The sequence below is a fragment of the Chenopodium album genome, chromosome 22 (genome assembly GCF_948465745.1).
Source record: "Chenopodium album chromosome 22, dcCheAlbu1.1, whole genome shotgun sequence".
Classification (NCBI taxonomy): Eukaryota; Viridiplantae; Streptophyta; class Magnoliopsida; order Caryophyllales; family Amaranthaceae; genus Chenopodium; species Chenopodium album.
Window position 1 is genome coordinate 29,285,505 of NC_137855.1, and position 12,714 is coordinate 29,298,218.

At 33.4% G+C, this 12,714-nt stretch overlaps 1 protein-coding gene across 1 annotated transcript; it reads left to right on the forward strand.

The window, feature by feature from the left end:
* The first annotated feature begins 6,808 nt into the window (after window positions 1-6,808).
* Window positions 6,809-12,031, forward strand: LOC145603775 (glycolate oxidase). Its single transcript, XM_081659754.1, has 12 exons — window positions 6,809-6,965; window positions 7,652-7,824; window positions 7,913-8,037; window positions 9,257-9,303; window positions 9,970-10,047; window positions 10,145-10,269; window positions 10,354-10,420; window positions 10,506-10,568; window positions 10,736-10,805; window positions 10,943-11,043; window positions 11,162-11,266; window positions 11,585-12,031. The coding sequence occupies exons 2-12, from the start codon at window positions 7,688-7,690 to the stop codon at window positions 11,774-11,776; spliced, it is 1,110 nt and encodes a 369-aa protein (XP_081515880.1). The 5' UTR covers window positions 6,809-6,965; window positions 7,652-7,687; the 3' UTR covers window positions 11,777-12,031.
* Window positions 12,032-12,714: the final 683 nt, after the last annotated feature.

The following is a 12,714-nucleotide window of genomic DNA, read 5'->3' on the forward strand; positions in this document are numbered from 1 at the left end:
AAAGCATTAACTTGCTCCATTGAACTCCTGCAATCTTGTTCATAATGACCTACACTTCCACAATTTTCACAGAAAGCATCATTAGCATTATTAGAAACAGCAGAAACATTAGTAACAGAATTAGGATTGTTAGTAATAAGGTTATCTAGTTTCTGACAAATAGAAGTAAGCTGGGCTTGCAATAAAGTTACTGAATCAACATGATGTTTGCCCTTGTTAGCATAACCTCTAGCATTCCCATATTGGGAATTATGGATTGCCATATCTTCAATAACCTGACCTGCATCATCAACATTTAAATTCATAAATTTACCGCTAGCTGCGGAGTCTAAAATTGTCCTAGATGCATTTCCTAAACCATTATAAAAAGCTTGAATCAACTGCCACTTTGCCAAATTGTGGTGGGGACACTCCCTCTGCAGATCCTTGAATCTTTCCCAAGCTTCATATAATGCTTCATCTGTCTCTTGGGCAAAATTCTGGATAGCGCTTCTCAATAAAGCTGTTTTCTCTGCAGGGTAATATTTATTATAAAAATTCAACGCAAGAGTCTCCCAGTTAGTAATACCAAGTGCAGCTCTATTCAAACCATTAAACCATAATTTAGCTTTTCCACATAAAGAAAAGGGAAAAAGAATCTCCCTGATTTGATCCTGCGTTACCCCATTCTGCCTAATAGTATTGCAGTATTGATAGAAATCTGCAATGTGAAGATTAGGATCTTCACCCTTTGCTCCACTGAATTGCTTTCTTTCTATCATCGTTATGAACTGGGGCTTGATCTCGAATTGGACTCCCTCGAGATCGGGCGTAGGAGAAAGATGTGGAAAATCCGTCAGCGATGGTTGCGAATAATCGCTAAGCTTGCGAGGTGGAGGTGGTGATGGTGTACCCATCTCTAGTTCTGAATCAGAAGAATGCTCCGAATCACTAGAAGTAGGTAATGGATTTCTAGGAATATTATTACTCCCAGAACCTGCTAGAATCTGCCTATAAAAATTCTTCTGTCTATGAAACGAGCGTTCGATCTCATGATCGAAAGGAATGTAACCTGATCTGGAACACCTGGGCATAAACAAAGAACTAAAAAGACAGATATTAGAACAACCTCAAAGAACTAATGTCCTTTGAGGCAAAAGGGTAAAATAATCTAAACTACAAAAAACAATTAGAAATAAAAATAAAACCGTTTCCCCGGCAACGGCGCCAAATTTTGACAGGCTAAAGTCGTATCACCTAATCAAAAATAATTACCTAAGTCCACTAGCTTAAGCAAATAGGGAAGTAGGGTCGAATCCACAGGGAAACAAGTCTTTCTACTCCTAATTAATTAATATAGTCTAAATTATTAGAGTAACCAATATTTGTTGTGATTAATAACTATACTACGAAGATTATGAGTAAAGAGAATAGTTAGGAAGAAATCAAATATTAAAAGGCCTAGGTCATAGGTTCACTAATAAACAATATTCCAGGGTAAAACATAATAGTCAATCATCAATGCATCAATTAATCAGATCATAAAGGGCTTTCGCTACGTATTACAATCACAGAATTAATTTACCGGTATTAAATCTCATCTCTCGAATCTCGACCTAACCATTTATAAATTAATCTGCCTATTGAAACTAAGCCTAAACATCAATTCTCATCTCTCGAATCTCGAATCAATATTGCTAAACTCATACAATTAAACCTGGCCAAATCTAATTGCATAGCATTTAAACAATCAATAGGAAATCAATTAAGCATTAATAATCAACAATCATAAAATTACCCCTTCATATTATTTATTAGATCCCCATAAACCCTAGAGGGAAAAGTACTCAGACATAATTAAAACTAAGCAAAACATAATAATTAAACAAGACATGAAGGAAAATAGAATGAATAAAATACTGAGATTAATTAAGAGAGAAATCGTACCAAGACGGCGGAATTACAATAGAGTTGAGGAACAAGAAAAAGAATAAAAGTCTAGAGAGAGAAAGTTAAGTAGAGAGAAGGAAGAGAATAAAAACTAGAGTAAGTAATAATGAAGAAGTGTCTAATCTTGCCTAATAAAATTACATTAATACTAAGCAAGAATTATTCGCTAAAACAAAACTGAACGGAAATCACTAATCCCCTAATAACTACACACGCCCGGTCGGGCAAGGGGCCGCCCGACTGGGCCCGTCTTATTCTTCTCTAGAGGTTTCTCGCGCCCGTCCGAGCGCGTCTCCGGGCGGACTGTTGCCTCGCCCCGCCCGGCCGGGCGCGCCTTCGGGCGGAGCACTTGGTCCGGGCAACTTCTCTTGGGCCACCAAAACCTCGATTGGGTCTCTTTTCCTCGGCCCAATCCGAGTTTCCTCCTTGGATCTTCATACTCGAGCCCTTAATCACCGATTTGATACCTCCAATCGGTCTTGGGCTATTGAACTGGGTCACGGTCTTCCAACACATGTAGATGCTCCTCGAAAAACCCGGGAAAATGCTCCAAGTACGCAAATTCCTACAAAACTCAAGCAAAACTACCAAAGCACTGGAAAACACAAATTAGTAATAAAAGTGGCTCGTAGGAGCCAAAAACACTACTAATTACGACCAAGGGACGGGGATAAATATATATATGAAATGAACACATCAACTTCCCATCTCGTGCCATCTTCTCAAATCAAGTGACAACCCCCACAATCTTAGCAAAAGCCATCGAAGACTGCCCATCTTGGATATTCTCAAATCAAGTGACAACGCCCACAATCTTAGCAAAGTCATCGAAGATTTCCCATCTCGTGATATCTTCTCGAATCAAATGATCACCCTCCCAATCATAGACAAAGCTACCGAAGACCGCTTCATTTTGAACCGCCCTTCTCAAATCTAGAAGTAATTGACCTTCCAGCTTTGGAAAATTTATCTTAAGAACCATATCTAAGATTCTTAAAGTCTTCAAATTGATTTCCGTAGTAATCTTCCATTCTAGGAATTCTTTGTGATCATCATCAATCACTACCCTAAGGTTCTTAATCATTTTTCAAATCTACTTAATCATTATTTGATTGTCATCAGGTCAATCATCAATCAAGTTGTAATCGGGCTGACTTCAAAGGTGTTTATTCAATATGTAATCAAAATGTGATCTTCATCAGGCCGATCATCAATCAAAACTGTACTCGAGCCAATTATCAATCAAATATCTATCAATTGCTCAAAAGAATTAAATGCTCTTTAAGAGGCTCAAATGGATTAGTCGTGAACCAAACAACCAAGTTGTGGGAACATCAAAGGCTGACGCAAGCAAAATAAGAGCCATCGCGCGACGAAGGGTCTATTGCATTGCGTCACAGTGTATCGCGCCGCATTAGGGTGCTTCGTGCTACGTTGTTTACGGCGCATTGCGCTTGAATCCAAGTCAGAGCTTTTCAAACTATTTATGTTGTTTAGCTTTGTTTGTTGTTGCTTGTGTCTTTTCGTTCATTTGCGCTCAATCAAATTGCCTTTTAGTGTACCTACATCTATATTCTTGGATTATAGGACTTTGCTCATGTTTATAATTATCTTGGGGTTGACCCAAGGTTTGGTGTTATTTGACTCCTTGTGCGACTCAATATGTTTAATATCAACTCGATGTCTATCAAATGGCACAAATGTAAATAAATCCACAACTTTTATTCATACATGGGTCCCATAACTTTTAATTTAGTTACCAAAATGGCATGATGATTAGACAAAATGGCAAAAATGTAAATAAATCAAAAAAAAAATTGTCATATTTGGGTCTCAAAGTTTATGATTTATTTACCAAAATGTCATGATGACTAGACAAAATGGTTGAATTATTTACAATTTTGCCGCTTGATAACCAAAGTTTGTTTATCAAGGAGATAAATTGGGACTTCCTCTTATTTGACTATGCATTTATGAATCAATTTCAATTAATATTAAATCCCACATAATAAGTCAAAATTCAATTAACATTACCAATTATTAATTTTCACACCTACATCATCTAATCACATAATTCCACATGAAGAGATCCCACACGTAATCTAAAAATAATTAAAATCACCACCACATCATCAAACATATTATTCTAGCATTAATTACAACAAACACAATTAAACAAAAAAATATGCATCATAGTATCAGTAATTTAAGTTCGCCAAAAATAATTAGGTTTAGTAAATATAAGAAGAAACAACGCCTTATATATAAGTCTAAATTACAGCTTACATTTTGGATAATGATGATAATAATAATAATAACAATAACAATAATAATAATAATAATAAAATTAATAATATTTATAATAATAATAAATTTGATAATAATAAAGATGATGATGATGATGATAATAATAATAATAATAATAATAATAATAATAATAATAATAATAATAATAATAATAATAATAATAATAATAATAATAATAATACTAATAATAATAATAAGAACAACAATAACAATAATATCATCTATGTTAGGAATTATATAATCTATATCATTATTACAATCTATAATAAAAAAGGTTAATTTTAGATATAAAAAAACCTATAGCAAATCAATTATGAATTAATCTTGGGTTAAAATTTAGATAAAAAGAATAAAAAGCAATCATCTACATTAGGTAGAATGTCATTAAGATTATGATTATCATTTTAACTATTAAAACTTTATATTCTATAATATTATACTAAAACAGAGTACACTTCTAGCTGCAAATAAAGCTGACATGTGTCCTATTTAGAGTTAATTTTTTCACCATTTGTATAATTAATTTCATTCAAAAGTTTTACATATTTATATGATTTGCAAAAATGATTTGATTTCAGGTAATTAAAATTGATTGCACTCCTTTTCAGTTATTTTATATGATATGTATGGATGATTTGATTTGCAATGCAACAAACACTTTGTACATTATATTTTCTATTAAAACACCATTTTTTTTTTCTGTCTATAGTCTATAAAATAATCTATAAAATAGCTACTTATAATAAAAAAAATCTGTAATTATATTTGTAGACTATTTGTGTTAACTTCTTTTTAGAACATATACTTGTATTAACTTAACTGTACCCTTTCAAATGATTATCTACTATATATTCTCCCTCATTATTGTTACCAACTACTAATGTTGTGACATAAAACCAAACTAAAATATTTTCTGAGTCATGGCTAGCTTTGCGCGCGCATCATGCAATGCCACCCTAGTCCTTATCTTTTAAAAAGTTGACATAATTCTTATAAATAGTGTTTGAACAATTATACCCTTTAAATGTTTATTGACTTATTTGCCCAAAGGTAGTTGACTATTTTATTGAACTCTTAAGAATAGTGTGTCGAAATTTGAACCCTAAAATTTTTGTTTATATATTTTTCCCCTTATTAATGTTACCCACTACTACTGTTGTGACATCAAACCAAACTAAAAGATTTTCCCAGATGTGGCTAGCTTTGGGCGCAAGCAAAGCCACCCTTGTATTTAGAAAATAAAATCAACTGTATCTAATTACAAGTCCATAATCATGAAAAAGAAATGTAGTTAACTTATATGTAAATAGCAAATTAATTGTGACACTTAATTATGGGTTTTAGAAAGAATAGCAATCACCTGCATTAGGAAAAATATCATCTTGTTAAAATTATCATTAATAACAATATGCTAAAATGCACACCAGACACATATCATCTAAGAGGGATAGATAAACACCAAAAATACACACACGCCATCTCTTAGTATGTCTTTTGTATTTCATTTATGTTTACTCCCTATGTCTCATGATAGTTCATTTTCATTTTTTACGAGATTCAAAATGTGTTTGAAAATAATTATAAAGTAATCACATTTGAATTAAAATGTTTTTAGTTATTTTTTTGTAAAGCTAATCAATTAGATTTGTGGTTTTTTGTGAACCTTACTTCATACTTGTTAATTCTAAATCCATAGCTCAACTAAGGACATACATTGATTATATATACATTGTACACAGTGACGGATCCACGTAGTAACAAGGGGTAGCATGTGCTACCCCATAATTTCGGTATAAAAATTTTATAACTGATATTTATTCTAGATGATAGTCATTGTTTCAGTGGTAATATGATAACGTGATAAGGTATTGGTGTTGCAGCAAGGTCAATTGTTCGAGCCCCACTTCCCTATATTTTTTATTAATATATCTTTTTTCCTTTCTAAGCACTTTATCCTGGATCCGCCACTGATTGTACAATACTAATTCTTTACTTTAAGTTACTTAAGTTGTCCATATTATACATATAACATGTTATGATCTCAAATCTCAATTAGGGGATCAAACCACTTGGCAAACTGCCCATAATAAACAGATAAAAATAATAAAGTTGCACTTACTACGTATTTTATTTTATATTTGAAAGTATAAAAAGTTGCATTTCAAAAGGAGTATATAAAAAATAAAAAATAATTGAAAAAGAAATTGCACCATTAAGTATAAATTGTCCTTTTATGTGATGTCTTGTTCAACTGTTTTATTCTTGAGTGTCCAAAATTTAGAGGTTGACGGAAGAAGAGATCTAAAAAACTCTGAACCTGCAAAAATTAAAATTAAAAAAGATATCCAATTATTTTCTCATCCTTAAATAAAAAATCCTTCGATTTTTTCTGGGTATTTATATTCTTAATTTACATTATCTTTTTTTTTTTTTTTTTGATAATTCAATTTGAAAAACTCAGAAACACACATTTGTTTATGTGGATGAGATAAACTAATTTGCAAAGTTTAGGATTCGGCTTGAAATTCCCACCCTTCAATTTTCTCATAATCTAATCCTTTATCCTTTTTTATTTTTGTCTTTATTATTCAATTTTGTACTACACTTATTTTTATATCACAATATTTGTGCAACTTTTGTTTCTCTCTTTATATCTCTCAATAATTATTTGTCACCTTTGGGTTCCTTCACTCTCCCCAGAGTACCAACTTCAAGAGTTCATTACTAAGGTTTGCCTTTTACTCTCTTTCCACGCTTTATTTGATTCATTTGGAATTAATTGTCACGTTAATAGTTGTTGAATTCGTTACATGACAACTAAATTCGGGCAGAGGTTTTAAGGTTTATTAGTCTTTTTTTATTGGGTCGTTAAGAAATGGTGTTTGATTTTTGTATTTTTGATTTTGGTTTAGTTTTGATTTTATGGATTTATTTTTGCATGTTTATTAATTTTTTTTTATTTTTTTATTGATGGGTTTTTAATTAAATCCTTCGTATTAAGCCTTATTCGATTGTTTTGATTCTTTCAAATTCATCGTATCAATCACTGCAAATTGAACAGATTATGATTTTCTAAAGTTTTTTTATATTTACTTTATTTTGATTTTTTTTACTGAATAATCCCATGATGATTATGGATTAATATTTTTGTTTATGTTTGGTGATTTTGTTTTCATGTATTGTTTCATATTGCCGTTTAGCGATGAATGATATATGTAAATTGAGACTATGTTACTCAGACTCGAGTTTGTGTCCAAGTGTCAGTCACGACTTTTTAATGAATTTGGTTCAATAAAGTGTCAAAAGTCAGAGTGTTATCATCCGTCATAGAATCTAAAGTCAAATGAAAAGTTCGAGTAACATACGGAGTAATCAATAAGTACAAATATGGACTTGATAGATTGTTTTTGTGCAGGTGTTTGTTGGGGGCTTTTAGCTTAATTAGCCGAAAATGGAGATCACAAATGTCAATGAGTATGAGGCTATCGCGAAGCAGAAATTGCCCAAGATGGTGTACGACTACTATGCATCTGGTGCAGAGGACCAGTGGACTTTGGCTGAGAACAGAAATGCTTTCTCCAGGATCCTGTAAGCCTTACATGTTTAACTCTCTTTTCGGGTTTTATGTGTGCTATTTATTCTTTGGTCTGTAGTAATAATCTGCACACTAATACAGGTTTCGTCCACGTATTCTTATTGATGTAACCAACATAGACATGACTACAACTGTCTTGGGATTCAAGATCTCAATGCCTATTATGATAGCCCCAACCGCTATGCAAAAGATGGCGCACCCTGAAGGTATATATACCATATTCATAAGGCTTATTGTTAAGGTTAATGTTTCGGGATGTGCTGTGTGTTGAAGTTAGCTAATGTATTACCTTAGCTTTGGCTCTGTGATAAAGTGGTTACATGTATTAACCAACATATGTTGTTTCTTTAACCCCAAAAAAAAAAAAAAAAAAAAAACATATGCAGTTTTAAAATTAACTCATCCTCAGTTAGAATATTGATATGTTCATGCAGTCCTCTGTAGATTTTTGTCTTTATAATACATAGATCTACAAATTCTTCTGATAAGTGTTTGACATCGACTTCATTTCTTGATGGCTTGTTTAGTATGAGTTCATATATCAAGGAATAGTTTCCAACTTGTGCGTTTTTATATTTGATATCCCAGCAATGCATCTCAACTTTATCAGAAGATGAGGCAGAGTGATGAGTTGTCCCATTCTATCACTTCCTGTAATCCCATCTCTATATAGAGATGAGTGAGCACAAATGTTTTTACATACTATCTTCTTCTAAAATCCTTCTCCAAACATGTGTCCTTACTTTCCAGGAAGCTAAATTCTTTCTTGTTATGTGCCAAACTGTAGACGGCCTTTAGAATTTGTTATTGTGCTATTGGCATACACGTGTTTTTCATACTTGTCATCCTCCCGCAATTTGTTTTAGGTGCATCTTGTACTTGGATAACACTTTAAAATTGAATGCCATATAGGCCTCCATTTTCTTGTTTGTCTATGGCCTTTCTGAATATTACAGGACACGTGGTTAATTTATACTACTCCATCTTGGGTTCGATCAGATGTATATATACAGCACCAAAGTTGTTTCCAAGAGTGTTTGTTTTCAATGCTTTTGTGGGTGTAGTGAACTAGTGATTCAATCATGTTCGTTAATGTACATTTCCCCTGCAGTTGACCAAATTCTACTGTTGGGAAGCTGTCAAAGTAGTAATGGATTTTTGGTGGGTGTAGTGACTCAATCACGGTCATGTCAAGTATTGTAATGTCACTACCCCTGCAGTTGGCCAATTTTTTACTGTTGAATAGTAGAAACTGTCAGGATGGTCTCACCAAGCGTATCAATTTGTACATTACTCTAGATGAGCATTGTATAGAGTTTTTGATATTTGCTTCCATTGAATGCGATTCAGTGTCACAATATGAACTAAGCAGTCATATAAAATTGAATGCATACTAACGTTATCACTTCTGATTGTATCATGAAGGGGAGTATGCAACTGCCAGGGCAGCGTCATCAGCTGGAACAATCATGGTATGACTTAACCCATCTCTGAGCCTATATATGGATAGAATTCTGCGCCACTCCACTATCACTCTTCAAATAACTCTTTTTTTTTTTTTTTGAAGAAATAAGTTTCCTTTTACTATTTCATTAATATTGCTCTTTTATCAGTAAGTGTTGCCTTTGCTCTTTTGTTCTTGTCCTTTTGATTTTATCGTTCTTTTGTTCTTGTTCTTTTGATTCTATCACGAAAATGATATTAGTTGAAAAATCAATACTAACATATTGACTTGCTCCAATATTTTAAGGCCTAACAAGAGTTTTGACAGTATTTAATCAATGAAAAACTGCTTCAAGATTCATAAATTGTTATTAGTTGAAAAGCCATTTCTAACCCTTGTGAAAAATTGTCAAAGTCCTAGGTAAATAAAAGAAGTAAATTTTCCAATGCCTTCTTTTTAAAAAGTATACAGTAACAACTAACAAGGGCAAATAAACCATGAAAATCCTAATGCAGTGATCTGCAGACATTTTACATTCGTATTTCATAATTTACTGTGAAGGCAATCTGTTAGGAACTGGTTTAATGGACCCAAATCAGTAGCCTAAGACTCATGATGACCGATTTCCCTGTCAGGTTTCTTATTTCTGAAATTGTGTTGTGTAAAATTATATTTTCCATGCTTCTCTTTTCAGACACTGTCTTCGTGGGCTACATCAAGTGTGGAAGAGGTTGCCTCAACTGGACCAGGCATCCGATTTTTCCAGCTCTATGTAATCTTAGAACATCTACCTCTAATCTTGTACTCCTATTAGCAATCAATAGAACAGTACTTTCAGGATTAACTTGCTTCTTTTTTTCGATATTCAGGTATACAAGGACAGGAATGTAGTTGCTCAACTTGTGCGAAGAGCTGAAAGGGCTGGCTTCAAGGCTATTGCTCTTACTGTTGACACACCCCGATTGGGGCGCAGAGAAGCTGACATCAAGAACAGGTATTAAACAAGGAATCAGATTCTTCAGTTCCTGAAGAAATGATTTAGGGTCTTCTATGATGTTTATTTGAATGTTCTTTTCAGGTTTGTTCTACCACCTTTTCTAACATTGAAGAACTTTGAGGGTCTTGATCTCGGCAAAATGGACCAAGTAAGTGTCAGACATAAAATGTTGGGAACAAAGCACTTTGATTTTCCTATGTAATCAGTCTCTAATTTTTTTTGCTGTTGTGCAGGCAAATGACTCTGGCCTTGCCTCATATGTTGCCGGTCAGATTGATCGATCCCTGAGCTGGAAGGTAATGCAGGATTGGTAAACTTTGTATGAGATGTTTTTAATGTATATATTCTGTAGTTTGATTTTATAGCACAGGAACTGAAAATTATTCCAAGGATGTCTAGAAGACAGATTAAACTCAAGATAACTTTGAATTAGTTCTCTAATTAATGTTTGTAAATTAAACAGGATGTGAAGTGGCTTCAGACAATCACCAGCCTCCCCATCCTTGTCAAGGGTGTACTTACAGCTGAGGATGGTAAGATGACGACCTCTTTTTCATGATCTATATGCTTTTCTTTCCTCGTTTCACCTTTTCACTACTCGTAATATCTAGTCTTGTTGCCAATCTTCTTAACCATAACTAGTCTTATGTTCCATTTCTTTAATTTTTAGCAAGACTTGCCGTTCAACATGGGGCAGCAGGAATTATTGTATCCAACCATGGAGCACGCCAGCTTGATTATGTTCCTGCTACTATAATGGCTCTTGAAGAGGTAATTTATATCCTCTAAAATCTAGATGATGTAATACTGGTTTTGGAGTAGGAATTGTAAGTCGATTGATTTGATTATTATATTTTCTTACATGGTGACAATTACCTGAACTCTGCAGGTTGTTAAAGCAGCGCAAGGTCGTATTCCCGTGTTCTTGGATGGTGGTGTTCGTCGTGGAACTGACGTTTTCAAAGCATTGGCACTGGGTGCCTCTGGTGTATTTGTAAGTACAGTTAGATGCACTAGTGATCAACTGCTGATATTTTGAATGTTTACCTGCTCTTATTGCGCCTTGTTCTATTATTTTCACCATTAATTAATCACTTCAAGAAAAAATTAAGATAAGCTTCAATAAGTTTTATAATGCTACCAAAGTTGAATTCTCAACTAATGTAAGGTGGCCTAATAAGTTCATGTAAGAACAGACTTCAGACGAGTTTAAATATATTTGAGCTGTCAATTCAATTGGGGACATCTTTGTGCTACATCAGTTTAATATTTTTACAATGTAGTACTAATTCATTGATGTCTGTCAATTCAGATTGGAAGGCCCGTGGTGTTCTCCCTCGCTGCAGAAGGAGAGACTGGTGTTAAGAAGGTCCTTCAAATGATGCGCGAAGAGTTTGAGCTGACCATGGCACTGAGTGGTTGTCGTTCCCTTAAAGAAATCTCGCGCAGCCACATTGTTGCTGACTGGGACGCTTCTGGGTCTCGTGCTACTGCCAGATTATAAGATTAACGTCCACAAATAATCAAAGCTATATTGAGCAAGGATAATGTAACAGCATATCCATAAGTTTGCTTGTTTGTGTTTTTTTTTTTTTTTTTTTTTCCAACTAAAAAGTGCCTTATATTCGGTCGAAGAACTTTCATTTTTGATTTGCCACTGTCAATGGATGCTTATGTATTTTTGAATGGCTACTCTGCCTTCATTGTATATTCTTCTTATATTCCTCTTCTTAAAATAAGATAGTTCTTTCATATATCATATCAATATATGCCCTGTAGTAATGGTTGAGCAGGAAATGTCAATTTATTTTGGTAAGAGCTACTGAAGCATTGGCTCTAGTCTTCTAAAAGTATCTATAGACTTCGTATAAACTTCTACTTCCTTTCGTTCCTAATAAATTTTTGTTGGAGACAGCGGAAGTAAAATGGGTAGTAATATAAATAAGGAAATTTTGCAAGAAACCACCTTTTAAATCTTGTTTTTCGCAAATAACCACCTTTTAAAAAAAATGTTGTAAAAGACCACCAATTTCAAAAATTTTGTTGCAAATTACCACTTTTTTAGCCAAATTTATCAGTTGTTTTACATTGAATTGGTGGTAAGTTGCAACAAAATTTATAAAATTGGTGGTTTTTTGCAACATTTTTTGTAAAAGGTGGTTAAATGCAAAAAACAAGATTTAAAAGGTGATTTTTTGCAAAATTTCCTATAAAAAATGAGATATTTATTGATAATAACATCAGTAATCAACATACTATAATTGTAAAATTCTAACCTACAAGGCTACAACCTTAAACACAAGTACACAACCTTGATTCGTAAAGCAGTAAGGCTACGTGCATACCATTTCATTTAGCACAAAAATGTCCACATCCGGATAGTTGATGAATCCATTGAAATACCACAATTAGCTTCTTAACAAGATTCAAAAACCAAGCTCA